The 14,578-nt window shown below is 51.0% G+C and overlaps 1 protein-coding gene across 6 annotated transcripts in view; it reads left to right on the plus strand.

Annotated features, from left to right (window-relative positions):
- Nucleotides 1-14,293, plus strand: part of Rps6ka2 (ribosomal protein S6 kinase A2) — a 319,159-nt gene extending 304,866 nt beyond the window's left edge. For all 6 annotated transcript variants that reach the window (XM_074070532.1, XM_074070500.1, XM_074070515.1 and 3 more), the window contains 5 exons: nucleotides 1,271-1,432; nucleotides 6,476-6,552; nucleotides 6,954-7,071; nucleotides 9,985-10,122; nucleotides 10,893-14,293. In XM_074070532.1, coding sequence (XP_073926633.1) covers nucleotides 1,271-1,432; nucleotides 6,476-6,552; nucleotides 6,954-7,071; nucleotides 9,985-10,122; nucleotides 10,893-11,018 — 621 coding nt within the window. In that variant the 3' untranslated portion in view covers nucleotides 11,019-14,293. The remainder of the gene's footprint in view (nucleotides 1-1,270; nucleotides 1,433-6,475; nucleotides 6,553-6,953; nucleotides 7,072-9,984; nucleotides 10,123-10,892) is intronic.
- Nucleotides 14,294-14,578: the final 285 nt, after the last annotated feature.

The following is a 14,578-nucleotide window of genomic DNA, read 5'->3' on the forward strand; positions in this document are numbered from 1 at the left end:
GGGAGGGCAGAGAGCCTGCCTTGTCTCTGCTTCCCTAGCTGACCCCACTGGGGTGACATGTCCTACTACCCTTCAAGGGAAATCCAGGAGCTAAGCTAATAAATTGTATTTGTGTGGACCAATTTTAACGAAAAATGCTCTGACTTAATACACAGCTGGATTTATTAACCAGTGCAAAGCAATGCTGTTGTGAGAGTGTCAGTTAGGTTCACCCAGCCCTCAGGTGTGCCGGCTGTGACTGCGCCCCTTGGGCAGTGGAGCCACCCAAAGCCCAGGAAGGTCGAGCAACTGCCCAAGGCCACACTCGGCCTCAAGGGGGCAGCCACACTGCATGACACCTTTTCTCCATCCTTCATCTCCATCCTCAGGGTTTCTCAGGAAGCAGGCAATTCTGTCTGGCTGGATGTTTGAGGTCAGATCTCTTCTAACAGGAGAGTATTCTTACAGGACCGACAGTGGAGGGCAGGGAGCCTTACACAGGGCTCTGCAGCAGTTGGACTCGAGTGGCAGCGCTTTGCATGAGGGCTTCGCAGATGCTCTGCTAAATGGCGGAGGTGTCGAACCTGAGGCCAAAGTCACCTGTTTCCTCTCCTTAGGAGGCCACAGCTGAGCCTGACTGCCCGTTGTGTCCCTTTATTTTCCCTTGTGGCTGCTCTCACTGCAATACAACAGGACAATTGGGACATTCGGGTTCCAAGCTGTGCAAAGGCACACGCCACATGTCTGCACAATGGTCCTCTGTCCCCTTAGAAGACATTGCTTTGTGCCCTAAAGAGGCTTTGCTGGCCCCGCACTCTCACAGCTGTCACTGTCCCTGCGGGATGTGTGCAGAGTGCCTTTGCCCCCACAGCACAAGTGCAGTTTCTGAGTTGGTGTCGCCTTGCGTTCCGGCCTGTTGCCACCACGAGTCAGCGTGGCTGTGACAGCGGGCTGGCCACTGGTGCAGCCTGGCACCTGACAGGGCTTGGCATACAGGTACACAGTGAGTTTCAACTCCAAGAACCTCTTTATTTGTGACTGTTGCCTGACTCACTGTGCAGTAGCTCCAAAAGCTGCTCCCTCTTCGTGGCTAGGAGCAGAGTCATTCAGAATCTCACGCATGTTGATCACGGTGAAAGCGGGTTATATGAGGAAGGCAGCTTCCCTCTCATGTGGCTGGTTTGCCTCCTGCTGCAGGCCCTGCCCCGAATAAACAATTCCAGAATGAGCCAGACTTCCTGCAGGTGCCCTCATCCCCTGCTCAGCCTTGTGTACGCCTCCTGCCCTCCAGGTCGTTCATCGGGACCTGAAGCCAAGTAACATCCTGTACATGGATGAGTCTGGAAACCCTGAATCCATCCGAATCTGTGATTTTGGGTTTGCCAAGCAGCTGCGAGCTGAGAACGGGCTGCTCATGACCCCCTGCTACACGGCGAATTTTGTGGCCCCTGAGGTAAGCTCCCCAGAGCCCATCTGTGTGCTCTCCTCTCCCGGTGTGGAGCATCTGGGGGAGTGGCGGAGTGCTAGGCATCTTAAGGGGTTTCTGCAGTGATATCAGGAAACCAACAAGGCCTGCTGCAGAGGAAGCGGAAAGTGGGCTGTGGCATAGCTCAATTGATAGAGCGCCTGCCTAGCAAGCTGAGGCCCTGAGTTCAAACCCCAGTGCTGGAAAAGAACAGAAGAGTTCAAAGAGCAGGTCTCTGGGATCAGCCATTCCTGCTCAGTTACATTTACCATTTCATTCCCCTAACTGAGAAACCTTTGAAATGGTGACGTTTCCACGTAAAATTGTCCTGCCGTGTGCTGTGCACAGTGTGGGTCAACTGCATATTTGCTTGAGTGTGAGGGTGAGAAATGACTGCCCTGCAGGGAGAGGCTGTGGTCTGCAGGTCTTTCACCACAGTTCTTGCTACAGTGCTCCCTGCCTGGCAGAAGCAAGTTCACTGCCACCGGGTTAACCTGGGGCTCCGCTGTGATTTGCAGCTGAGAGCTCGCGGACATGGCCAGGGTCTGTCTGCTCCCTGCCCCTCGCCTCAAACTCCTCTCCTCCAGCAACCAGCTTCACGGGGTTTGGTGTCATTGCCGTGATTGTGAAGATGAATCTGGGAGGTAGGGACAGGTGTGCAGATGGATCAGGACCGAAACAGGCTTTACACTCAGGGTGGGTCCTTCTGATGGAGCCATCAGAGCTGCTGTGCCGTGAGTGAAACATGGACAGTGGGTCCTGAGAGCGAGGCAGGGTTGGCACCTCGTGGTGTCCAGCAGCTGTTTGAGAGGAAAACCAGGGCCCTGGTCTGCAGTGAAGCTGCTATGCTCCACGCTGAGACTCGATGGACATGCAGAGGGGAGGCTGAGGCTGTTGTGATGTCACTCATGGCTACCCAGATGCTAGAGCAACCTTGGCCCCTTTGGAAGTGGTCTGGTCATGATCCTCCACTAGCGCCGATGTTAGCATTGACAGGACCGGAGGGAGGAATGCAGTGCTTCCCAGGCCCTCGGTTGGAGGCCACTGTAGCAAAACACAGAGTAGCAAGAGCAAAACAAACCCAGGCCTGTGAACGCGGCAGTTTCTCTGTTCTCACTCTCTCTCTCTCTCTCTCTCTCTCTCTCTCTCTCTCTCTCTCACACACACACACACACACGTGCCTACCCTGAGCAGCTCTCAGAGAGGTGGCTGAGAACTCTGCTTCTGTCACATCTTCAACACAGAACAGGAGATTCTTAGAGAGGGGACAGGACAAAGGACAAAGTCTCTGGGTGGCGACTGGAATCATGGAGGCAAACAGCTGTAGATGAGGCTGTCAGGGAAGCTGGTCTGGAGCCTCTGCAGTATTTCAGGGCAGTGAACGTCCCAAGCTGTCCCCAGAGGTTAACCCTGACCCCAATGGCTGACTTCCATCCTGGGTAGCACAGAGGCCTCTGCCTCTGTAAATGTCTGCCCGGCTTTCAGGTGAGTGGAGGAGGCGCCAGCTCTCCCACACCTGCTTCTCATCAGCCGACAGCTCAGCAGTCCTCAGGCCAGGGAGGCACTCGGGAGAGCACTCTGATGTCCCACAGTATTGGGTTAAGAATGCCTTGTGTTGTTAGGTCACATTGGCCATTTACAAAGCACCGTCGATTTTGTAAGTGTGTTCTCATATGCCATTTGGACAGGGTGCATGTAATTTGTCATGTTTCATGGATTCAGATAAAGACAAACTTGACACGTTCAAGTGACTTGTGGAGGTCACTTAGCCAATTGATTATAAAGCTAGAGCTTGAACGGTGAGCATTCGATCATTGGCATGTGACACCCACCATGCTGCAGGCTCAGCACACAGTGGCAGGGTACAAAGACCAAAGGGCTCCTTGCTGTCATCTCAGGAAGCTGACATGGCTGTCCTGACCCTAGATTTAAGGCTAACGTGGTAATCCACAGTAACCCATGAGCATCTGTGCTGCTTCTTCACTGATATTCAACATTTTGTGTCAGGGGATCGCCCTCTGCTGACATATGTGGTCCTCGGATGCATTATAGTTCTTCTGCCTTATAATTCCTCAGAAAATTGAAGAGACAAGCTAGGTGCTGGGACCACCTGTAGTCCCAGCTACTTGGGATGCTGAGGCAACAGAATCAGTTGAGCACAGGGGCTGAAGACTACCTGGTCAACATGACAAGACCTCATCTTAAAAAAAAACAAAACATTAGCTGGGTTAGAGAGAGAACCAGTCAAGGCAAAGCTCCCCTGTCCCAAAAGGCAGTCACTAGGTCTGCTTTCAGCACACCTACAGGGAGCACAGGATCAGTGCTAGGATTTCTCACGCAGCCGGCTTAGTTACTAGCCTCTGTCATGTGGGATCTGCTGTTACTCAAACTTCGCACCCATTTGAAACACCCGAATAAAGGTGTTCCGTAAGGCTAGGAGAACGCTCGCCAGGTTAGTACAGTTTGGTTTTCAATGGCTGCAGTAATTGAGTGAGGCAGCTGGGACATTTGCTAGGAAAAATTCTATTTCTTACTGAAGAACAAATTATTAATATTGGATGAGTATTTCACCAACGTGACTAATGTTTAAAAGTATTTTTTCTAAGAATTTTTCTATAACCTTACAAGAGTAGTGAAGTTTGTAGTTACCATAAATCAAGCTTTGGACATCCAAATAAATAAATAAGTAAAAGACTGCCTTTTCCAAAAAAAAAAATGCAGTTTTCTGGTCACACGGGCATAGTGCAGTTCACGTAAGTGTTGATGGAGTTTACAGTCAGTCTCCTTTTCTCTTCTGTAAAAGGGACTGTTAAGTAAACCAGGTTTTCTAAATAGTCATTCTTAAAGAAATTTCAGACTTACAAAGTTAGAAGTAGTATTTTATTTCAAGGCCCTTGCTAATTATTTTTTAATGAGTGCTTCAACTTTAAACTTGCGTTTGGAATAGCTGCTGCAGTTGTAGTCGTGTGTGTGACTTTTTTTAAATTGACATGTGCAGTCTAAGCGTTGTTTGGCTAACGTTGGATCTTTTCTGTGCCCCGGATGAAACCATGGCGAGAATGAGACCAGACGATGCCTGGATAAGTCAGGAAAGAGCAACCACGGTGGCTGCTGAGTTGAGATTATTGTTAAACTATAATGAGTGATTTGGGTGGCAGTGATTCAGCTCTCATAGCTGAATTGCTTGAGTATAATTTATAGCACTTCAGTGCTGTTAATTCTTAATGAAAAATCTGAAACCTAAATTGCAGAGTTCAAAGGTACTGCACAACCACTGTATCTGTAAATAACTTTACTTAGCACCTTTTTGTTACTTAGAATTATTTGTAATACAACTCGAGTGAGCACTTTGAGAAGTATTATCCTGGTGTTGCTTCTTAGTATTGAACTGAATTTTCAGTTCTGTCCTAAACGTTTGCACTACGGTACCAGCTCCATTCTCCTGTCTTTGTTAGTGCGCTCTGTACTGCTGGTGAATGCTCCTCAGTTTCCATATTAGCTGCCACAGGTTATTTTACATCCCTATGACTATGGCCAAGGCTACAAAAAAGAAAAGCTGTATTTGTATGCAACACTAATAACCCTTTTACTACTAATGTGTATTTCTGCTTGCTGTGCCTTGTTATGGCTGCTTTTTTGTGCTAATAAAGTATATTTGGTGGTGTTGTAAAAAAAAAAATTAGCTGGGCTCCAGTGGCTTGTAACCCTAACTATTTGGGAGGCATAGATTAAGAAAATCACAGTTTGAGGCCAGGCAAGAGCTCTCATGACCCCATCTCAACCAACTGGGCACAGTGTCCTGTGCTTGCCATCCCAGCCAAGTCAGAGGCTGAGATCAGAAGGATCACAATTCATGTTTGTGAGACCCCATCTCAACAGAAAAAGCTAGACGTAGTGGTACCACCTGTCATCCCAGCCACCGTGGGAAGATAAGAGGATTGTGGTCCAACTAGACCCTACTCAAAAATTAACAGAGCATGAAGGGCTGGAGGTGTGGCTCAAGTGTTAGGGTATTTGCCTCACAAGTTCAAAGCCCTAATTTCAAACCCCAGTACTGCCAAAAAAAAAATTTAAACATGGAAGTATCACACAATCCGCCAAGTCCACTTCTAACTACAAACCCTGAAGAATTAAAAATGTGTTCATAGCAACGTTCACAGTAGCCAAAAGTGGAAGCACCTACGTGTGCCTCCGCGGGTGGATTTATAAACAAATGTGCGGATGCACACAGTGTAGTATTATTCAACCTTCAAAAGTAAGGACATTGTGACGCTGCCACAAATGGACGAAGCTCGAGGACATGCCACCAAGTAAAATAAGCCTGGCAGAGAGACAAATACTGTGTGGCTGCACTTTCTGAGGTCCCTCGAGTGATCAAATTCATGGAGACAGAAAAGAGAATGGGGTGGTCGGAGACTGGGGGAGGAGGTAGTGTTTGACAGGGACAGCTTCAGTTTGGGGAGATGAGAAAACTCCAAAGGTGGACGGTGTGGTGACTGCACAGCACTGGGAATGTGCTTAACGCCACTGAGCTGCTCCCTGGGAAGTGGTAAGATGGGGCCAGGTGTGGTGGTACACTTCTGTCATCTCAGCTACCTGGGAGGCAGAGAGCTGGGAGATCGAGGTTCAAACCAGATTAGGCAAAAAGTTAGCAAGACCCCATCTCCACAAACAAGTTGGACACGGTGGCTTGTCCTTCAGCCCAGCTCCTCAGACAGCGTAGACAGGAGAACCAAAGTCCAAGGCTAGCCCTAGGCAACAACACCTGAGGCCCTATCCATAAAACCTGCCTGGTAAGCACGAGGCTCCAAGTTCAAACCCAATGCTGACAGAGAGGGAGTGGTAAAATGCTAAATGTTTTTTAAATTTTGTCATAAAACTGTGCCTCTGCAAGGGCCCAGCTATGCCCTGGGGAGGCACAGCCCTGCCCTGCTCTTCCCCTCCCTGCCCACTTGCTGTCTCCATGGGACAACCTGCTTGAGTGGCTTTAGTGCGGCTTCCAGTGTTCACCTGGTCGTGGTCCCCTCCTAGGTCCTGAAGCGGCAAGGCTATGACGCAGCGTGTGACGTCTGGAGCCTGGGCGTCCTCTTGTACACCATGCTGGCCGGGTAACGATGGCTCCCAGGGGTCAGTAGGATGCAGTGACCGCCTCCCTGGGGCCCATGTGAGCACCGGAGCTGGAGCACGATAGCCCCTGGGCTGGGGTGACCTCTCCCAGTCGCCCTTGTCCTGCAGGACAGCAGAAGGTCAAGGATAAGAGTCAGCACGTTCTTAAACAGCCGTGACAGAGCATCCAGGCTTTGCCCCCGATCCTGGTGCCCTGGGCTGCCCGCCCCCCGCCCCTGACCCCTGACCCCTGACTTTGACTGAGTGAGGACCGGCCACACAGCCTCGCCATGAGCCTGGGTTTAGAAACTGACGGGAGGGAACAGCCGGTGGCACACCGAGTGTAGACCTGCCGTGGAGCCCATGATGGAGGCTCACTGCCCTCAACCCTCTCGCTGCGCAGGTTCACCCCGTTTGCAAACGGACCAGACGACACTCCCGAGGAGATCCTGGCCAGGATCGGCTGCGGGAAGTACGCCCTTTCCGGGGGAAACTGGGACTCCATATCCGATGCGGCCAAGGTGAGCCATCCCCAGTGCTGGCTTCCTGAGCGGGCTGCTGCCACGACCGCGTCCCTAAGGACGCGCCAGAGGCCTTCCCTGCACGACGTCTCACTCTCACCACTGCAAAAAATGTGCGAGGTGAACATTTCCATTGGCTTAGCGCATTAGGCTCTGTGGAACAGATCCAGAGGGAGATAACAGACAGACGCGGTCACCAATGTCTAGACAGAACGCGCTGGCTGTGGAGGATGTGCCTCCTGCCGCTCTGGGGGGACCCGGAAGAGCTGATGCTGGGGTCTGGCTCCAGAGCCACTGCTGCCAAGTCACCTGTGCCTCAGGGCTCCGTCTTCCTCTGTCAAGGCCTTCAGCTGATCAGATGGAGGGGCATGGCTACTCAGGGTCCCCTGATTTAGTGTGGTCACCTGTAAAAATCACTTTCACAGCCACAGCTGTGCTCCTGTTTGAACAAGCACTGACCCAGTCAAGGTGACACCTGATTTAGCTCTACACTTGCGATGATGTCGCCAGGTGACTGCCCTGGATGTCCCCAGGCGGATCTGCTCGAGGTCTGGCACAGGGATGTACTGGAGTGACTTTAAAATAATTAAACTGGGGCTTGTCTCCAGTGCTCCCAGCTGTGACCAGGCTCACTTCTTTTTATTTTTTATTTTATTAGCATATAACAGATGTACAGGCGATATGTTGTGATATTTACGTATGTGCTTACAAGCTATCTTAGATTTACCCCAAGCTCACTTCTCTGGACCATCAGCCTCTTCTTAGTCTCTTTACTTGACGTCATCAAATGCTGTCTAATCAAATAGTCAACTGTCAGACTGGGATGGAATAGTGGTAAAGTGTTGGCCTAGCATGTGGAAGGCCCTGGTTCAATCCCCAGCACCACAAAATAATAATGAGATTAAAAATAAATTATAATCCAACCACTAGTAAGCTGTACAACAGCTTCCTCCTGTTATTATAAACATGCTGCAGGAGGGGAGAAGGAGGGGCTCTACCCCAAATCTGCCATTGTAACAGGCTGGGTAGTGGAGGTGATGGTGGAGGAGATGGTAGAGGTGATGGTGTAAAAGGTGGTGGTGAAGGTGATGGTGGAGGAGATTGGTGGAGGAAGTGGTGATGGAGGTGATAGAGGAGGAGGTGGTGGAGGAGATGATGGAAGAGGTGTTACAGGAGGTGATAGTGGAGGAGGGGATGGAGATGATGGGGGAGGAGGTGATGGTGGAGGAGATGGGAGAGGTGATGGTGTAAGACGTGGTGGTGAAGGTGATGGAGGTGATGGAGGAGGAGGTGGTGGAGGAGATGATGGAAGAGGTGGTGGTGAAGGTGATGGCAGAGGAGATGGTGGTAGAGGAGGTGATAGAGGAGGGGATGGTGGAGGTGACAGTAGCAGAGATGGTGGTGAATGTGGTGGAGGGTGCGGTGGAGGTGATGTGCAGGTGGGGGTGCAGGGCAAGGCAGCTGGCACTCAGTGAGCACTCTGCAAGTGTTCCATTCACCCACTCTGTCCAGGAGTTAGGAGTTGTCTTAGTTCTGGTTTCTAAAGGTTCCCACCTGGACCAGGACATAGGTGGTGGCAGCTTGGCCCTTGCCTCTTCTTCCTGCTCTCACCAGTCCCTGCGGTTGCCACGTGGTCCCCTCCCTCATCTTCCCCCGTGCCTGTCCTCTTGCTCAGTCTCCCTTCTGCAGTCTCAGGCAAAACTGTAGAGAGCATGTCTTTAGGTTGTTTGTGTTTTTGTTTGTTTGTTTTGTGATCTGGGGATTGAACCCAGGGCCTCACGAGTGCCAGGCAAGGGCGCGCTGCCCGCTGAGCCACACCCCCACCCCTGACAGCATGCCCTTGCACATCCTGCATGTTCTGAGTGAAACGCCATGTTCTACCTGAGATCTGAAGCCCATCAGTAATGTTCTCTTTGCTTCCCTCTCTACACCTGGAACTGGGAAGAGTCGTACTTCCTGGAGACACCTGTTTCAGGGGCTCCTGACATCTTTATCAGATATTAAAAAGTGTACTGTTATGCTGAGTTGTGTTTCTTGTGGTTCATGGCCAGAAATGCCACTGAGCAATCCAACTTCACACTATATAAGCATTCTAATTCTTTTTATTTCACATTTAAATATGGTGGGAATCCTAAAGGAAAGATAGTAGACTGGTGGAAGGAGAGTGGATTTTCTGCTAAGTCTTCCTTGAGCAGTTAATCACTATAACTTCAGCATCTTTGTCTACAAAACAGGGGAGGTGATGTTTGTCCCCAGAGATGATGATAGTGACTAGTTAGAGAGCAGAGGGTACTGAGAACGCCTCCTCTTGTGAACAGTGGGCAAGCGTCGCTCCCGTGCAACTGAACGTGTATCATGCGGCAGAGACGGGCTGTTAGCGTGTACCTGAAAGTGAGCTCTGCATTTAAGCCAGTTTTAGGAATTCTATTGCTGTCACCTTACAATCAAGTAAGAATTACCTTTACTGGACATTGACGGCCACATATTGTGGACTCCCTGACTGATGATTGTTTGTAGCAAATGCTTGTAGATGGTCCTGATAAAAATGTAATTGCACACCTCGGTATGAATTGATTTCTACCGTGGAGTCTTTGTCATTTCAGCTTCTCCCTTTGGAAGGCTGTCATCTTTATTAAAGTACAATTCCAGCACCTTACATTTCACATCTGCACACTTCAATTCCCTTTGCATGTCAAATCCTTAATGAAAGCTAAGCCTTCTGTGAACTGCTAAGTTATCAACGGTTACAATTTCAAAACTGTTCTCCCGCCTACAAACTTGAAAGTAATCATTTGACCCCAAAACACAGAGTCCCCCTGAGGACAGTGGTTGGGGTTTGCCATCGGGGGAAGGCATTCTGCTGTTCTTCCTCAGCACAGCCCCATGCCCTCCGTCTCCTCTGACTCCTGACAGGATGTCGTGGTTAAGATGCTCCACGTGGACCCACAGCAGCGCCTGACTGCGGTTCAAGTACTGAAGCACCCGTGGATTGTCAACAGAGAGTACCTGTCCCAAAGTCAGCTGAGCAGACAAGATGTCCACCTGGTGAAGGTACTGAGCAGCAGGTGGTGGCCAAATGGCGGGCACAGGAAACCCGGACTGGGTCCAGTGCTTCACACTGATTTGAGGAAACATGTCAAAAAGTCACAGTTACAGGCACAATCGGGGACCAGCTCTTACACACTTTTGTCGCACAGAACTCGTATTTGAGCAACAATATCTGCGCAGGGAGGGTGGCAGGTGTCATGCTATAAAGCCCTAGGTTCCAGAGTTCTGCAAACGTCCCTGCTGTGCTAGTGACTGACATTCGTTTGGATCCTTTGTCTCTCAGGCAGCCCTGTGTTCCAGGCAGGATGCTCTTCTAGAAGTGTGCAGGGCTTTCCAGGCAGGATTGGTCCACTCTGGATCCATCCTAGGGGTTTGGATCTGTGCCAGGATAAGCCCAGTTGCCCAAGTTAGTCCAAACTGCCCCAAAGTGGTAGACACTGCAGTTGAAGAGCCCTGAACTGACCATGAGTGTTCTGGGGACCCAGCTGTCCCCCAAACAGACCTGGGCTATGACCTCATCCAGGGCTTCACTGGAGTCTTAAATACTTTCTCCCAAGGCACAGCATCACCCAGGCTGGTGTGGGATGGTAGCTGGATGTGCTGAGAAAAATAAGGTTGCTGTCCTTTGTGGGTCACCACCAGCCAGACACCACAGTGTCTGCATTGCCTCCAGTAAGCCTGGAGGGGGAGAATGAGGCATCACAGGCCTGAGGCTCCAGCTTCCCACTCAGGAGTGGGAACACCATGCTCACACACTCCTCTTTGTCTTGCAGGGTGCGATGGCGGCCACTTATTTTGCTCTGAACAGGACACCGCAGGCACCACGGCTGGAACCCGTGCTGTCATCCAGCCTGGCTCAGCGCAGGGGCATGAAGAGACTGACATCCACACGGTTATAGCAACTGAGAGGTTGCATGCCAGCCCCTGCCCGCCATGCCTAGTGTCCTGGAAAGTTCACAGACACCAGACGGTCTGCTCATGGGCTCTGAGTGACCACAAGTCCAGCACGAAGGCAGATCAGCCTTCACTGTCTCTGTGTTTCCCTTTCTGCCCTGGAGAGGGTCCTGCCGCCTGGGCACATCTCCGAGCCTCGCCATGCCGACCTCGCCACCCGGCCTCCTCCTTTCCTCCTGAGCGAAACCAAATGATCACAGTCACCTCACCGCGCCTCCTGGAGCCCCAGGTTCTCTCTGAGGCTTTGGTGTTTTCATATCACTGCTTAGATGAATAGCAAGAAATTCTGCCCAGGTCTGAAGCCAGTGAAGTGGTCAGACTCCCAACATAGGTGTTCCTGTTACGATGGTGAGAAGAACGCTAGTGTCGGGGCCCTGTCAGTGACTGCAGATCCCTTTAGAAGGGCCAGGTGTGCCTGGACATTCCGGTGTCTCTAGCAGCCACATGGCAGGGCTGGCATTGGGGGGTCCTGCCATAGATCATTCAAAGAGTGTCCCTCCCCACCCTCTGGTTTGCAAGTGGGGTGCTGGATAGACGACTCCTGTCCCTGGCACTAACGTGATAGGAGGTAAAAGCCCACCCATGAGTCAGAACAGCTGTGTTTCTGCCGTGAGAGTCCCTTTCACAGGGGTGGAGAAAGAAGCCCAGAGCAGGGGCCACCAAGGCTGCAAGACTGGGCTGAGCTGCTCTGTCCTCTGGCCCTCTGGCCACAGAGACACTAGAGCCTCTCCAGAGAGCCTGGACCCTGCTGCTGGCCAGGTGCCTATCATCTCTCAGCCCAACAGGGGCCTGGAGGGAGGCGCAAGCCACTCTGGCCCTTCCACAGGTGGGAGGGTGTGGGATGCCATGTCAAAAGTACTGATGCACTGTGTACAAGCTGTGGTTTTGTGTTCCTGTCACATAGATCTGTTTTGAAAGTGACATTTTAGGGATACCCTGGGCATGGCACGCACAGGAGGGTCGTGGCTCACAGCGGAGGGTCGTGGCTCACAGCAGACTGTGCACTCCTTGTGTGGCAGAACTGAGCAAAAACCTTCCATAGCGACAGGCTTGGTCCTGGCTGTCACTGTGACTTGTATGCTTCAGCCCCCTTAAAGACCAAGGATGCACTCCCAGCCTGTCCCTCAGGCCAGGGTACGCACCTACAACTCACTACCCGTCCACTGAGGAGCAGCCCTCTCTGTTCCCAGTGGGGCTTGGGAGGCTCCTGTGAGTGACACCAGACTTTCGATAGGGAGACCACAGATAATTAATTTATTATTTCTTTTTCCCCCATCTTGAGTCACTCTAGGGTCCAAACCCCTTCGCCCCCCAAGAAAAGTGTCACATTTTGGAAAATAAGTCCTTAGCCTTGTCTAATTGTTCTGATCTTAAAATATAACTTATTTCACAAGCTTCAATTGTTTTATGAGGCTTTTTCTTTTTTTTAGAGAACCACAAAAAATAAAAGGTGGGGATATATTCCCTACTGTTCCCTGTGCTCGTTGACATTTTTCATATTTTCTCAATGGAAAATGCTTTTTCCCAAGGCTGAAGTCAAATGCCCCGACATTTTTGTGTTGAGGTCTGAATTCTTTCATTTCTTATTGAAACTTGAAAGAAAGTAAATAGTCCCTTAGGCCACAGATCCTGTCCTCCTACAAATGTGCAGAAGTCTGCTGGGGATGGTGGTTCATGCCTGTAATCCAGCACTGCTCAGGGGGAGGCAGGAGGAGGAGTAGAGAGTTCTAGGCCAACCTGAGCTGCTTAGCAAGACCTTGCCTCAAAAACCAAAGGGCTGTGGATGTAGCTCAGTGCAGAGTGCTTGCCCAGCATGGACTAGGTCCTGGGTTTGGTCCTCAGCAATGCAAGGAAAGAAATGAGCACAATGCCCTGGGTTCAAAACCAAGTACCACCAGGAAAAAAATAAATGACAGATGTCATTAAGTCCTTTGTGGGCCTCATGCCATCGATCTGCCAGCCTGTGGCCTGGGTTGGGCTGTGTGTTGGCTGCTGGCTCCAAGCCTGACAGAAGCAAAGGTGGCGGCCAGGCGTGGACGTGGGCAGAGGGGCGCTGTGTGCTCACAGAGCCCACTCACCACCTTCGTAACGCCATTACACGCCTTATGTCTGAGCCCTAGCTCGCCAAAGGGACCGACGGCACATCACTGCAAGCTGTCATTGATGTGTCTGATGTGTGTCTGCAGAGGATGCGAATCTGTAAATCCCTCGGCTTTCCCACCTTCCCTAAACAGCCTGACACTTGAAATCCTTCCGTAGAAAGCCTGGAGGGGCGCTGATGGAGTTCTGTTAAAGCCTACTTTTAAAACCCTCAAGTGAAATGCAGGTGACTGGTGGTTAAAGAGCGGTCGGTGTGTAACTGAAGGTGGCACTACAAGGCTTGTGTCACCAGTCCTATGTACCTCTCCTCATAATGAAAGGCTCCTTGTGCTTTGCACAAATGACATAGACTTCCCTGAAGTTCCCTGGCTCTCCCTGCTCCCAGAGCCCCAGAGCCCCTGCATCACGGAACCCACAGAATGTGTCATGGAAGACCCAGCCTGCCTCCCAGGCTTCCTAACCCAGCGCCCAGTGGCCCCACTGGGGCCACCATGTAGGCCATCCCTATTTGGAAAAATACCTGAGTCTCCCCACCAGTGGAAAAGCCCTGCCCATCCCACCCCCAAAGTCACACGTGGGCCAGACGCAAGGGTTTCACTTTTATCCTAAGGTCAGATTTGTATGTGATTTTAAACTGTGTGTAGATGTTTGGAAGATTGTGTGTCTTTTAAGTGGCAATAGTACTTACTGTTAGCCAGTGTTGTCATTAAATGGTGTTACTCCTGAGGACGCCATGGGGTTTTTACCTTAGGCTTTACTGACTCTCTCAAGCACGTAACACCTGCTCCGCACTTTGTTCTCTTTCTGACACGTTTTCTTGTCCCTCACCTTTCCAAGAGTTGTAAAAATCCCAGCGTGGAAAAGAATGCAGGGCCCTGAGGGCATGGAAAGGCAGCAGGTGCAGCTCAGCGTGGCCTGGCCGGGCTCCCAAGGGGACTCCTGGCATCCTGCTGTCTGCATGGGGCTCGCTCCTCCCCGCTCCTCTGCTCCATTAGTTGTGTTTACAACCCTCACGTCACGCTCCACCCTCGTGTTTGAGGCGGGCACTCACTGTACAGACGTTTATTATGCTTTCCACACTTTCCCAAGAGATTTTTTGAATAAACATGGATTTTATGAAGTGTAATTATTTTTCTAGCATAACCAGAACCTCTGCACTTTCTATGTTGTTTGGTAAAAGTCCACGGATCGGCGGCTCACTCCTCCCTTCCTGCTGTCTTCAGGCTCCTGCCACCCTCTGTCACCACCGCACAGCCCTCTGGGGAGGTGGAGCACGTGTGCGTGTCCGTGTGTGTGGAGGGTATGAGTTACAGAGGCGTTTGCACATTGCAGGTGCGTGCGTGCGTGTGTGCATATGGTGTGCTGACAGCATGCGTGAGTGCATGCCCTGGACTGTGTGACACAT

The sequence above is a fragment of the Castor canadensis genome, chromosome 1 (assembly GCF_047511655.1).
Source record: "Castor canadensis chromosome 1, mCasCan1.hap1v2, whole genome shotgun sequence".
NCBI classification, from domain to species: domain Eukaryota; kingdom Metazoa; phylum Chordata; class Mammalia; order Rodentia; family Castoridae; genus Castor; species Castor canadensis.